Source organism: Arachis hypogaea, chromosome 14, assembly GCF_003086295.3.
Source record: "Arachis hypogaea cultivar Tifrunner chromosome 14, arahy.Tifrunner.gnm2.J5K5, whole genome shotgun sequence".
In the NCBI taxonomy this organism is placed as follows: domain Eukaryota; kingdom Viridiplantae; phylum Streptophyta; class Magnoliopsida; order Fabales; family Fabaceae; genus Arachis; species Arachis hypogaea.
In genome coordinates, this window is record NC_092049.1 from 20021484 (window position 1) to 20036278 (window position 14795).

At 34.9% G+C, this 14795-nt stretch overlaps 2 protein-coding genes across 2 annotated transcripts; both read right to left on the reverse strand.

Annotated features, from left to right (window-relative positions):
• Positions 1–2920: 2920 nt before the first annotated feature.
• On the reverse strand, positions 2921–5373 carry LOC114925190 (uncharacterized). The gene is made up of 5 exons (XM_029292442.2): positions 5244–5373; positions 4640–4779; positions 4269–4480; positions 3760–4133; positions 2921–3660 (listed from the first exon to the last, which is right to left on the reverse strand). Exons 1-5 carry the CDS (start codon positions 5371–5373, stop codon positions 2921–2923), a joined length of 1596 nt encoding a protein of 531 aa, XP_029148275.2.
• Positions 5374–8695: 3322 nt separating this feature from the next.
• Positions 8696–12185, reverse strand: LOC112741767 (protein LATERAL BRANCHING OXIDOREDUCTASE 1). Its single transcript, XM_025790868.3, has 4 exons — positions 11776–12185; positions 11167–11414; positions 10121–10448; positions 8696–9038 (listed from the first exon to the last, which is right to left on the reverse strand). Exons 1-4 carry the CDS (start codon positions 12073–12075, stop codon positions 8778–8780), a joined length of 1137 nt encoding a protein of 378 aa, XP_025646653.1. The 5' UTR covers positions 12076–12185; the 3' UTR covers positions 8696–8777.
• Positions 12186–14795: the final 2610 nt, after the last annotated feature.

A 14795-nucleotide genomic window follows, 5' to 3' on the forward strand; every position in this document is an offset into this window, starting at 1 on the left:
TTAATTAATTAATGTTAGAAGTTAGAAGAATTAGTTATATAAGGATTCAGTAAATTGATTCGTGATGGTAAGTTAGTAATTGTTAGTTATCTGACTAGTAAGTTGTTATGTTTTTTTGTAGAAATCAAGAATGTTGACATGTAACCATCCGATTCCTCCGGATCGGTACAACGATAGGGTGGAGGATCATTTGCGAATGACCGGGTTCTATCATGTGTCTCAGATTGGGATAGTGCAGTGTCAGAAAGCATTGGTAAACGCTCTAATCGAACGTTGGCACCCTGACACCCATACTTTTCACCTTCCCATTGGTGAATGTGCTGTGACAATGGAGGATGTAGCTTTAATTCTTGGTCTTCCCACAGATGGTCTTCCAGTAACAGGGATGACAATTAGTAGTTTTGATGCCTTGGAGGCCGAGTGTTTGCTTCAGTTTGGGGTTGCACCGCGAAAGGATGAGTGTAGATCTAGCTGCATAAAACTGACGTGGCTGAGGAATCTAAAAGAGAATTTAGAATTGACTGATGAAATAAATATACAGAGGTATGTTAGGTGCCACATTATGTTGCTGATCGGAACGATCCTGTTTGGGGATAAGTCAGGGGCAGGTGTTCATTGGAAATTTCTACCCTTGCTACGTGACTTTGTCAATATTGGGAAGTATAGTTGGGGGTCGGCATGCCTAGCGCACCTTTACAGGGCGTTATGCAGGGCATCTCGTTATAACTGTAAGGAAATAGATGGTCCACTAACACTTCTGCTCGTATGGGCTTGGTTCCGACTGCCATATCTATCTCCGGTTCCTAGAGAACCCCGCAGTTTTCCACTAGCAAACAGGTAATATTATGTTACAATGTACTCATTTCTTGATATTTAAGCTTCAGTTGAGCTAATTGAGAACATCATATTAGGTGGCGTAACTGGGAGCGTGGCGACCGAAGATTTAGATATTTGAAGCTAGATCACTTTAGGAAGGCATTTGATGAACTTCAGGAAGGGCAGGTGTGTTTTAGTTTAACAAGTTTTTTACAAAAGCATGATGCAATTTTATTTTTTATATGAATTGTTGGCTGTAATGATGAGTATCCCTTATTTTTCCAGTTTGTCTGGGTTGCTTATGCTGTGGATTGTGTGGATCCAAACATAATTCCTGCTGAAATCTACATGCAATCGGTTGTCTGGAGCGCTACAGTTTCATTAGTGTCCTTTGAATGTATCGAGTGGCATGCCACTGATAGGGTCAGGCGACAGTTTGGTTTCATTCAGGGAATACCTGATCCAGAGCAAAATTTGGATAAGGCGCATGGAGAGGTTCTGACTGGTCCTAAGAATCTTAACTGGGCCACGGCACCGACTCATTCAAAATGGGTGATGCATTGGACAAACAGGTATCACTACGTTCTTTCTGAGCTTCCCATGCCTTCAAGGCATCATTTGGATAGTTACATCAACTGGTACCGTACAAAATATGGAAACCGCTTAGCCTTGTCGAATCTTGTGGGTGAAGATAATGATGAAGGTAACCAGGACATGGATGCGGGTAATGATGATATGGATGGGGGTAATCAGGATACTGATGAGGGTAGTCAGGATATGGATGAGGACAATGATGATCAGGCGCCACATATATCACTTCCAAATCCGATTCAAGAAGAACAACCTCAGCCCTCCGCACAGTATCTACCTCAGACACAGTTCACCCCATCATTTCCAATGCAGCAACAGTATTGGGGTATGTCACACTTTGAAGCAGGTGAAGGAGGTTCTTTCAGCCAGTTGCTTGGGTTCATGGCTGCAGATGCAGCACAGTCACAACATAGCCATCAGCCTGAGTTCATGCCAGGCAGGTATTCATTGGATGCGAGGTATCCAGGCCATACCTCATCCGTTGCTTCTGGAGGGTTCGTATCCGTCGACTCTAGTAGGAGTGAGGGTGGACGCGGTGTCCTTAATAGTCAAAATCCTAGCCGTCTTAACATGGGACTTATTGAGGAAGACCCTAACACACTCGAGGGAAAAACCGATGCCTATCTAGTAGACGACCCAGATGACGAAGGCGATGATGAGGAGGATGATATTGAAGAGTTTGATGAGGACGAAGAATCTCGTAACGATGGTATCATTCTAAATATTTTACTTTATGTATTCCATATTTGAATGTATCTTGTTTGCATAATTGGCCTCTATTTTTGGCATTTTCTTCTTGATTTGTTGTTTTTATGTTGGTTATGAACATGTAACATGCTGCATCTAGTTGTTTATTCGTTCATTGTATACAGGTCAGGCACACAGTCCGGATGACAAGGGTAAAGGTTACAATCTACGGATCGATCCCCCACGTCGGAGCGCTAATCGTTTCACTCCTTCTGTCTTTAAAAAGGCGGCCAAGAAATGCAAAAATTTTGTGAAGGATGTAAAGTGGGCAATGAGAAAGTAGTTGTTTAGGGTAATTTGTATATGTGGGAAATGATGTACTAATGACTTAATGTAGTTTTCAGTGTACTTTGTATTGTTTAGAGTAATTACCTTTAGGGTACAGACATTATGTAATAATAAGTAGAACTAATGGTCAGATTATATTCTATGTTTATTGTGCTTATGTTGTAGTGATATTGTTAATGTATTAATCATCTGGAGTATGTAACAATGTTTCATAAAACCTTAATATGCTCATACAGATATTGATGTATTGATGTATTAACCATCATCCCCCTAATGCCACAGATATGTTATAATACTGGATTGTCATAAAGTATAAGGTTACATATAGTAGATCATGTTAATTAAATTTGGTCATTCAGGTTATATTATACAATCTCATCTTAAATCTGTGAACCTACGGGGCACCTCTGTTGGTGTTCGAACCATCTGTCTGTCGGCATCTGCTACGACTATGTCCTTCAGCCCAACATAGAGTGCATCACCTAGGACGACGTAACATCCGCGTGTCCATCTCATTAAGAAAGCGCGTCATCCTTGGGCGACCTTTCATTACCCGTCTCAGGTACGGATTTGGTATGAACCGAGGTCCGTTGTAAGCAGGCCATGTAGCAGGATTACCTAGTGGCCTAAACCTTGCTCGGTATACCCGCCGCACTTGGTCCATCTTATACACATCATGCACATACAGTTGCCAATCCAGTCGCTGGTTGGCACAACATGCGAATACATGTCTGCAGGGGATCCTGTCCACCTGGAACTCACCACAGTCACATCGTAGGCCACGTAGATCGACTGCAAACTCCAGTCCACTTGGCATCTCCCGAACCTCAAAGACCTCATTCTGGCGATCAAAGCAACTAACCTGAATATTTCCTGATGCAATTTGGTTTGCATGCAACTTCGAGGTCACGATATCAGAGAAGACATGGCCAGCATTGATCCTTGATTCCGCCTCCGCTCTTTTTCGGGTGAATAACTCATTTAGCCTGTAGAATGTTGCCTTCACAAGAGCAGTAATAGGGAGATTGCGTGCACCCTTCAAAACTGAATTGATGCACTCCATAAGATTTGTTGTCATGTGCCCCCATCGGTACCCACCATCAAAGGCCAATGCGTACTGCTCGCGAGGAATTCTGTTTAACCAGTTTGTGTACGCCTCGCCACGTTCCCGTAACCGCTGGTAACGCACCTCATACTCCCGCACCGTCCTAGAATATCCTGGTAGATCACAACATATGCATAGCAAAGGAATGGAGGTCATTAGATTTATGTAAGGAAAATTTATTAATAAATTGCTTAAATTTCATAAATGCTTACCGATGTTGACGACCAATTTTTGGAGGTACGGTGCCTTGAACTTTCTCAAAAAGTTTGACTCTATATGCCTGATGCAAAACATATGAAAAGCTCTTGGAGGTGACCACGCTCCGTTACTGCGTTCCACAGCTGCATTTATGGATTCGTGCCTGTCGGATATTAGACCCACACTATCACGAGTTACAACATGTTGACGAAGGTTACTAAGGAAAAAATGCCATGCATCGGAAGTCTCTCCCTCCACAATAGCAAATGCAATTGGGACGATATTGTTGTTGCCATCTTGTGAAACTGCCACAAGCAAACAACCCTTATACTTTCCGTACAAGTGAGTCCCATCCACCTGGACAATTGGCTTACAATGTCTGAATGCCCTAATACAAGGGTAATAACTCCAAAATACACGATGCAATACCCGAATATCACCCACCAACTCATCGCCTTGATATGTAGGCATAGTCTCAAAATGGACAACAGCTGATGGCTCCTTGTGACACATGGCCTCAAACCATATTGGCAACGCTTCATACGATGCATCCCAACCACCAAATATTTTTTCAACTGCCTTTTGCTTAGCCAGCCATGCTTTCCGGTAACTGACGGTGTAGTTGAACTTCGATTCGACTTCTGCTATAACCGATTTTACCTTCAGGGATGGGTCAGCCTCAACCAGTGGCTTTATTGCTTCTGCAATTGTGATAGAATCCAGCTTTGAATGATCCTGTGAAATGGTGGCTCTTGTACATGTGTGACTACCATTATACCTCCTTATAACCCAACAGTACCTCCTGCTGATCAAGCTAACCCTAATAAGCCAATCACACCCTGACCCATACTGTGTACACTTGGCATAAAATGTCAACGGCTCAGACTCAAACACCCGGTAGTCTACGCTTCGTCGTATGCTATAGTCTTTAACCGCCTTAATAACAGCTTCTCTTGAACTGAACTCCATACCTACGCGAAATTCACCATCTTCCACCATAGGAATTTCTGCTGTGACAACAAGCACAGCAAACACTTTATTAACACGTACATATTTCAATAACGATTGTAAAAGTTACTCAAATTTCACTGAATCCAATATGCTATAACTCCAAACCTAACAACATGTATGATGTCACTCCATACAAATAAATAACAACAGCAGCATGTTTAAAAAGAAATCCGCATTTTCCGGTTCGACTAGCATACCAAACGAACCGGACCGGTCACGAGGTTCGACCGCCAAACCATTAAACCGGACCGTTCCAGTCCGGTTCATGGGATTTTAACGGTCAAAAGGAAGGCACCAGTTCAAATGATTATTACAAACTCATTCAATCCGTAACAACCACACTATGGACAATTTAATTATTAATTTCTAATTAATACTTCCAGGAAATAAAAGTAAAAAAATAAATAAAATAAAAAACCCCTAAACTTGCTAACTCATAACTGAATCAATGTCGAACTTAAAAAGGACTAACACAACGTTTACGCACCTGCAGTCATATATTCTGGAAATTCTGGAACATGCATGGCTTCCAAGTCTAAAACTCGCATGAAGGATGGCTCCTCAAACGGAACTTCGTTCGCGAGTGCATTTGCCACTTCTGTGACATCTGGGGCCATCGGTCTGTCACCTTAATCTTCATCTCCATTTGGAGCAACAAATTCATAGTTGCTTTCGAACTCTTCTTCACTGTCACTATTATAATCTTCTCGTAGAATATTCCGGTCGGCCTCAGATTGTTCAAACTCAACATACAACTCGATGAACGACATCTGGTACCGGTTTTCAATATACATTGAAAATATCTCCTGCATGCTCGCCTCGTCCGTCACATATTTGGTTTGATACTGGACGAATCCACCAGACACCGGTATCGGATACCTGTATAGCATACACGATATCTTTCTTGCCCTCTCAGAATCAACCTTTTCACATATTACACCTTTCAGCTCTTCAAATGAGATAATGAAAGGAATAACAATATCTAGTGGATTTTCACATATAAATTTAACTCCTTCAGTCGTTTGTAACAAGATCTAACCAAAATAGTATATTTTTAATAATACTCTGTCACTCATTTTTTCTCACTCAACACACAAAAATGATCACATTAATCTTTACCTACTAGATTTTCAAATCTTAAAACTGTAAAAACCAGAGAGAAGAAAGAAGAAGCAGCTGCCGTTCGAAGACGAAGAAGACGCCAGAAGCTCCCACCAGTTCACCTAACACTTTTATATCGCCAACTTTACAGAAATCGGAGCCTTCGACTAGGTTAAAAATGAAAAGCAAAAAAAAAAAAAAGGGGACCAACTCGGACCGTCCGAGTTCCCCTAAGGCTTCACAAAACCTACGGTCCAAGTTCTTTGACCCTCACCCTCAGCTAAGAACTCGGACCCTGCGACATGTTATCAAAATGGTCCCTTGTGAATTCGTAGGGTCCGATTTCACCAAGACGGATTTTCGCTACCCACCAAACAAATCGGACCGTGCGAGTTGTTATTAAAAAAATTTCATCCCATGGAACACGTACGGTCCGAGTTCATGGCTACCCACACTGACACAAACTGTCCCACATATATGTCTGTTTCCCCCCTAAACCATATCAAAGCAAAGCTCACACATGCCCCCCATTTCCAAAAAATTGAGCCCCGAATTGACGCTACTTAATTTTTTAAAAAATATTTTAACAATTAATCCGTGCAAATTATCTGGAGATTAGCAAAACTTATGAGACTAAATGTTATTAGATGATAAAAAGTCAAGAAGAAAATAAGGTAAACGTCAGAGCTGCGTGGTGGGTGAGCAATGTCTTACGAATCTGAATGTGAGGCAACAAATGTATAATTGTATGGTAATATTATAGCGCTTAAAAAGTAGTGTCTATTTATTATAAAAAGACTAAAAATTTATATTTAAAAAAAAGATAAATATTAAATCAGTACCTAAAAGATTTTGGCGTTGATAAAATGATATCTTATTTTTATTATTGATAAATTGATCCTTAAAATATTTTAAAATTTGACAAACGTGTCTTCGAACTCGTTAGAGCAAATCTCCGGCAAGTACAATGCTGACATGGCCACCGTATTCCGATGATCTGGTAAATTATCTCCACACCCTTATTTCTCCCTTCCAACGTAGACTCCTCCTCCATCTCCTTCTCGATCGCAGTCCTCCCCTTACCCAACGCAGCCCCCTTCCTCTTCCTCCCCATCGTAGTCCCTCAACGCACACTCCCTCATTCCCTTTCCTTCCCTATCGCAGTATCCCTTTCCTCCCCCTCCCATCGTAGCCCCCTAACGCCAATGCACACTCCCTCATTCTCTCTCCCTTTCCATTACAGCCCCCTCCCCAACACATACTCCTCCTCCTTCCCTCAACGCCACCATTCGTAGCAATAACAACCTCAACATTAACAGCAACAGCAACAACAACCTCCACCACTTGCAGTAATAGCAACAACAACCTCAACGGCAAGAGCACCATCAAGGACCACCACCACCACCATCGGAAGCACAACAAGGTCTGGAATAGTCATATCCCTTCAGCACCTCAATTGCGCCGCTCCTCTGCACATATATCCGCCTCTGAAACAAAAAAAAATCAGAAATGAAGCAACATTTTCAATTGGACACCGAAGTCCGTAAATCCTGACAATGAAGAATGAGAAACCATCAGCGGTAGCGGCAGCGGCCTGAGGCTGAGGGGCAGCGCGCGATGTCCTGCAACGTATGCAACGGGGAGGAAGGAGGAAAAGTGCGACGGAGAGGGCTAAGGCACTGGATTTTAGGTACTTGTGGAAGTTGTGGTGGTGTTGAGGGAAGGGGTGTGTGCGTTAGGGAGGGGAGAGGGAGGAGGAGTGTGCGTTGGGGAGGGGACTACAGCGGGGAGGGAGAGGGAATTGAAGGGGGAGGGCTGCGATGGGGAGGGAGATGGAGGGAGAGTATGCATTGGGGAGGAAGTGATTAGGGTTTGGGGGTGGTTTGCCAGGTCACTAAAATACGGTGGCTATGTGAGCATTATGCTTGCCGGAAATTTGCTCCGGCGAGATTGGGAGCACACTTATCAAATTTTAAAATCTTTTAGGGACTATTTTGTTAATAGCAAAAGTTAGGTACCATTTTGTTAGTGCCAAAATTTTTCGGATATCGATTTGGTATTTACCTCTTTAAAAGATATAAAAATAAATAATTTTTAAAAAATTAAAACTTCTTACAAGGAGTAAGTTAGACAAAATTTAAATACCAACTTATAAACACATAGAATTGACCATAATTAAAAAGTGACACTGTTATTCATTCAGTTTTATACTTAGTCTTAATTGACATTGTTGTTCACATACCAGTACAATTTAGCATAATAAGATATCACTAACTAGCTCCATTTCCAAGATAGAATGACTACTTAAGTAGTTAAACCCACAATCATATCTTATTCTTCTATGTCGTCTAAATTAAATTAAGAGTAAATTATTAAAAATATACTTGATTTATTTTAATATTGATAAAAATATTTTTAAATTTTTTTATCGATAAAATTGTATTTAAATAATTTAAAAATGTGTAAAAAATATTTCATCGTGACTAAAGATTTATTCCGTTAACAAAAAAAAGTAATGTAATTTACTTATTAATATTAAAATTTTATTTGTCACATAAAAAATTTAACTTATCATATTATTTTTTTGGTAATGTAAAATATCTCAATTTACAATCGTGCATTTTCATTATATTTTTAAATAATTTACAGATATTTTTATCGATAATAAAATTTTAAAATAATTTTATCAGTAATAAAATAATTTAAATGCATTCTGGTAGTTTATCCTTAAATTAACTACACGAATCAAGAAGCTGGCCATGATACACTTGTGCTGTTAATTTTTATAACATTTGATTTCTACTTAATAAGGTTAAGTGTGATATATCAACGCTGGTATTAAATTAAAATAAGTCATGTAATATAAAATTTTAAATATGGTAACACTTGATTTTCCAATTAAAAAGCTAGGTGGGCCTTCCTAGAATGCATTTCTGGTTTGGATCTTTGCAAAGTCTAAGGCCTTCTTTCCTTGCAACCTATGTGTTATGTAATGTTTACTATATTCTCCATGATTGTATCTTCTAAACTTGCATGGGTGGTTTGCATCAACAAATTCTGGCATTGGACCAAGCTCTACTTCGTAGCTAGGAGCATAAAATGTCACAAGTGAGAGTCTATCTTTATTCTCATTAGCCACAGCTCTATGCTCCACACTCTTGTATTTTCCATTTGTGAGAACCTGCAGAATAAATAGTCAAATTCATCTTTAAAAGATTATTAGTTCTCTAAAATTAAATTCATCTTTTAAAGATTTTAGATTAATCGAGTTAATTCTTCAATCATTTTTTGTTGACGGCGTCAAAATTTATTAATATGACACGTTAAGTGATACTACAACACACACATAGGAGTCTTAATTGACTATTAACATGACAAGTTTATGAAATTAGATCAAATTAAAACCTAATTAAGGAAAAAACTTGAGGTATTAGAATCTCTCAATTTAAAATTTATTTGATCTAATTTTATAAATTTATCATATTAGCTGCCAATTAGAACTATTAAATATGTATTGTAATGTCAATTAACATATCACATCAATAAACTTTGACGCTATTAGCAACAGAAGTAATGGAATGACTAAAATAACTAATTTAAAATTTTTAAAAGACGAATTTAATTAAAAAAATATTTTAAAGACTAATTTAAAAAATGAATAATCTTTTGTTTAATCATTTATCCTACAAAATTAATAATTCTTAATTTCTTACTAACAATAACCTTAACATATATTTTTAGTAACAGACATTAGCTAAAGCTTATTATGTATCAATTTTTAGTAACATATATCTTTATTCTAGATCTTTGTAAATGAAAATTACTTTGCAAGGATGAGATGGTAAATTTGGCTACCTCTTAAAAAAAATGCACTAAATTCAAACTTCAGTTAAAATTAAGATGTGGTTTGAAAAACTCAGTGCAGGTGAGCAAATTAAATGTGTGAGTAGTGTAATAAAAAATAACTCTTCTATTTTAAACAGAAGTCTCAAAATAAAAAAAGAGTTTATTCGAATTAAAATTCTCTATCCCTAATGTAAAATAAAAAGAAGGGTCTGGCTAACTTTAAAATTATAAATTAAATTTTTTTTATTAAAAATATAAAAAAATTAAACATTTTTATGTATTTATTTAAAATAAACTATTTAAAAAATTTTACTAATAATAGTAGGTGCCGAAAACATATTAGATAAAAGAAAAAACACTTATTCTTTCCTCATTAAAAAAGAAAAGAAGAAAGAGAAATGGAGAGGGCTTAATTACTTCTATGGTATCACCAATGTTGATGACAAGAGCATTTGGAAGAGTGTGAACAGGAATCCAAATACCATCCTTGAGAATTTGAAGTCCCACAGGGCTTCCCTTTGCTTGCTGAAGCACAGTGAGGGCACTTCCATCTGAATGGGGGCTCAGACCCATCACAAGCTCTGGTCTTGAACATGCTGGGTAGTAGTTTATCCTTATTGCTTGCACTGCCTCCCCAAACATTGAATCAAACGCCTCTTCTTTCAAACCTAGTCCTATTGCTATGTACTTTACCAGATTTTCACATAGCTTCCTTACTTCTCTTGAGTACTCTTCCAATGTTTCACTGCCACCACATGACTGTTTAATCATGCATCTTATAAAGTAATCAAGATAAGAGTTATACTGTTGGAAGCATTTCAGGAATGCTACAAAATAAAGTGTTTCTGTATTTTTAATTGTTGATGTTAATTATAAAATGAGTAATGTTAAACAACTAATTTTTTTAATTAATATCAACTAATTTTTTTAAATTATTTTATTTGTCTAAAATTTTAAATCCGAAATCATATGTAAATCGTACATCTTAAATTATAAATCTAAATACTAAAATTAACTAATTAATATTAACTATAGTTATATACCCAACATCAATAGCTAAAAGTGTGAAATTTTTTGGCTTTTAATATACGTAAAATATATCTTATATATTATTTATCTTCGTTCTTATCTCATATCTCGAATGAATACTATTTTATTATTAGATAAAGTGTGAGTGATTTATAATAAACTAAATATAAATTAACATAATATCTTACACTATAAATATAGATTTATACACAAAATATATTTTAAAAAAGATAATGGAATAAAAGGGAAAGATTAGGAGACAATTATCAATTAAAGTTTTTTTTTTTTTTTGTTCAAACACACACCCCCACTCACACAAACTAATTTCACTACAATTTAGCTATTGCTGGGTATCGAATCCTGTGTGGCACTTTAAGAAACAGCTACAACTGCCACTCATACACATGTCTTAGCCACTCATTTAGGGTCGTTACCTGAACTTTTCTGGCTTCTTAGGCCATAGATTTGGATTCCTAGCATGTTGAGGTTCAATTGCAAGAGCCAACATATTGCACCAATCCAACTTTTGGTCCTCTGAAAAAACAAAAGCCTGTCCATACCCTTGGATTGTTCCTGGTAGCATTGGGTATTTTTGTTTCTCTTCCAAAGGTAGCATAAAAAACTCGTTGCTCATCTTCTCTATGCTCTCCATCAGATTGAGGTCAACACCATGATTGACCACCTAAAAATAATCACCATACTCAACTTTAGTTTTCATACACACTAATAATAATGAGTTTAATTTTGATACCAAAAATATATACGATTATCCATTTATCCGTTAAATTTATACATTTAGATGAATGTTTAAATAGGAATTCTAAAAATTAATTATTTTTACTGATGTAATAAATACAAAATTAATTATTTGTATAAAATTTCTTTACACTAAGTTAGTGCATAAAAATTAAATTTCAATAACAATAATATCCTCAAAATATTATAGCTGGAAAAGTTAGACAGGAAAAAAAAAATACACAAGTATATGTTTTAATTTAGTGTGTGTATTCAAAATTTCAAATTAAATTCCAGTAGGTTGTTACCTGAAAAAATCCCCAGTTCTTACAAGCAGTTGCAAGGTTCAGAAGCTCATGAAGGAAGAGTTCATGTGTGTTATGTTTACTAAGATTGGAGAAATCAATGATAGGCATGTGATGATGATGATTATTTGCTGGAGTAGTAATGATGTGAGCTTTATTAGGAGTTAACGTAGCTATTGTTGGTCTTTCTGTAATGTCTCTCACAAACCTTTGGGGAATAGTGTCTGGCTTAGTCTTACTAAGTTCTATGACATCATCAATGTGTCCAACGTTGATGGGAGAAATAATAGGTATTGGAGCCATTGAATACAATTTTTGGAGAAGTATTTTTCTTATAAATTAAACAAACACTTATTACTGTTATTGCTCTTATCATGACCCTACCCTCAACCAACTACTCTCTATTTATAGTGGAATTTTTAGGACTCCTCACATGTTCAAGAAGTTGCTCTATATTTATGTGGAGACTTTAGACTTGTTTTTTTTTTTGAAACAAAGGAGACTTTAGACTTGTTACTTTCGATTTTAATTTTTTTTAAACATACGATCTACTCTCATATTTGTTACTTTTTTATTTTTTTTAAACATATAAATCTAACTCTTAAATTTATATTTTAGTATTAATTTTTTTTAAGTGTGCTAATCGAATCTTCCGATTTGTTTTATGGTGAAATAAAAATTTATTTTAACATAAATCGAACCTCTTGATTTGTGCACCATGAAATATGATCGTTAAATTTTTCTATAAATTTTATTATTCCTCAAATTTGAGGTCCGATTCGTTAATTAAAATTAAAAAATAAAATAAAAATTTATATTAGAGAAAAACACATCAACTAACCATTACACTAGATTACACACAATTTTTCACCATTTCTAAAATAATTAACTCACACACTCATCTTTATTGTTAATCTATTCTAATTTTCTTTTGAATTTAATTTAATATATTGCCAGATTAAATTATTTTATATTTGTATTTAATTATGTGGTGTCATATCAGTAAAATAACTATTTTTTATATTGATAACGTAAATAGTCGTAAAAAGAATAGATATGATTAAAAAATCATAAAATATTTTAAATTTTAGGTGCATCAAATTTATTTATTATTTTCTTTTTTTATTTTTTAGAATAACATATATGCGCATGATTTTTTCTATTAGAGACGATTTTGTTTAAATATTTTATTTAAGATCTTATATGAAAAATAGGTAATTATTCTCTCTGAGAACAGTAGTTTTTGTATCATTCATATCTCTATTATTAGCACTAGTAGATTAATTAATTTATTAATCAATATTATTAGATATGTATGTCAACAGGCATATCTTGATATATTCATGAAATGTGCATATTTATTGTTTACTAATTATATATGTCAAAATAATATTGATTAACTCAGATGTGTTTGAGCAACCAAAAAAACACAGATGTGTTTAAAAATATATCTATCTTTATTTTTAAATAGGTGATTATTGAGTACAAAATATATAATTTTCTGATCAACCTTCACTAAGCTTTGATTTAAGAATGGATGCATCTGAGATTAACATAGCGAAAAGTTTTGGAGAAGCAGTAGTGAGTTTTAAATCATAATCTATCTAACTTGGTGTGTGTCTCTCTTTTTTTTTTTTAAAGAAAAAAGAGTATCATTTGAAATTTAAAATGAGTATTAATTGAATTTTTTATATAAAGGTTAAGAAAAGTGAGTTTAAATGTTAAAATAAATATCAATAAGAAACACAATGATATTGATATTTAAGAAATTTTTTTTTTCTTTTGTGTGTGTATATGTTGTGATTTGTGACACCAATATATATAAATAAATAATTTGCCAATCAGGCAAGGACCCCTAATCAATGCACTTCCAGGATATTTGAAGACTAAAGTTCCACGTATCTTTTCATTGGCGATGTACAATATCATAATATGTAAAATTAATTATTTTATAAGCCTCTATAATTTTATTAATTTTTAATTAAATTTTTATATTATTTTAATTGAAATTTTATGTTATAATCTATTTTAATATAATTTTTATTATAATAAAAATATTTGAAATAATAAAATATTTTATTAAAAAATAAATATTTTTATTATTAGAGTATAAAACCTAACTGATGACATTTTTATATTTTAAATTTTTAAAAAAATTTTGGTTAGTTTTACTCACAAATTTAGTCCCAACTCTTTAGTTGAGCTTCATCCTCAGATTCACCACACATTCTTTCTGTTCGTCTGCTATCATTGTACTCAATATATCCCACTGCTCACATCATGTCTCTCTTCCTGCAACTGTGTTTTCAGGTGAGTACTCACATCGCATCTCGTCTTACGACTCTGCGCTTCCGTCCCTTCCTCACCTCTCTTTTTCACAAGTGTTGCTGTTTGATACCAAATAAAGATGTAGTCTCGTTCTATTTTTAGATAAAAATGATTTTCTCTTTCTCTCTCGCGGCGAGACTTCCTCTTCTTCTTGATAAGCGAAAAAATGAAAACATTACTAAAATATGGTTGCAATGGCGTTGGACACGATTCTGTCCTGACCACAACTTTCTAATGACATTAACTACATTTTCATCAGCTTAGGAAAATTGTTTGATAACATATGTCCAAAAGAAATTATAAAATAATATGAATAACTCTTCAGCTGTTAAAGATAGCATGCTGATGACAAAGATAGACATAGTGTAATATATTACCAAAATTCAAATAGTATGTTGGTTTGATATTGATATATCTTTATTTACAAACAAAACAAGAAAAAAATAGTTATTATTACAGAATACTTTCTCTTAGTATTAGAAATAGTTTATTATAATTATTTACAATTAATTTTATCTAATGAACCAATCTACAGTTAAAAAAAAGAGTACACAACATTAACTTGATCCTTTTATTTTGAAAGCTTACATACCTCATGCTCATTTCTTTTACTACCCTACATAAATCTTGCAACACAAAAGCTGACTCTCATAAATTATATATTTTAAAAAGAATGGTGTTGAAAATGTGATTAA

What these genes read in the sequence shown, in the direction of transcription:
- LOC112741767 (XM_025790868.3), bottom strand. Translation starts at nt 12,075, where the DNA reads ATGGCTCCAATACCTATTATTTCTCCCATCAACGTTGGACACATTGAT. An exon ending in AGAACTGGGGATTTTTTCAG is followed by an intron (nt 11,415 to 11,775) that starts GTAACAACCTAC and finishes GATTATTTTTAG; the next exon opens with GTGGTCAATCATGGTGTTGA. An exon ending in AAGAAGCCAGAAAAGTTCAG is followed by an intron (nt 10,449 to 11,166) that starts GTAACGACCCTA and finishes ATGTGGTGGCAG; the next exon opens with TGAAACATTGGAAGAGTACT.
- LOC114925190 (XM_029292442.2), bottom strand. Translation starts at nt 5,373, where the DNA reads ATGGCCCCAGATGTCACAGAAGTGGCAAATGCACTCGCGAACGAAGTT. An exon ending in TCCAGAATATATGACTGCAG is followed by an intron (nt 4,780 to 5,243) that starts GTGCGTAAACGT and finishes GTGTTAATAAAG; the next exon opens with TGTTTGCTGTGCTTGTTGTC. An exon ending in AAAATTGGTCGTCAACATCG is followed by an intron (nt 3,661 to 3,759) that starts GTAAGCATTTAT and finishes GTGATCTACCAG; the next exon opens with GATATTCTAGGACGGTGCGG.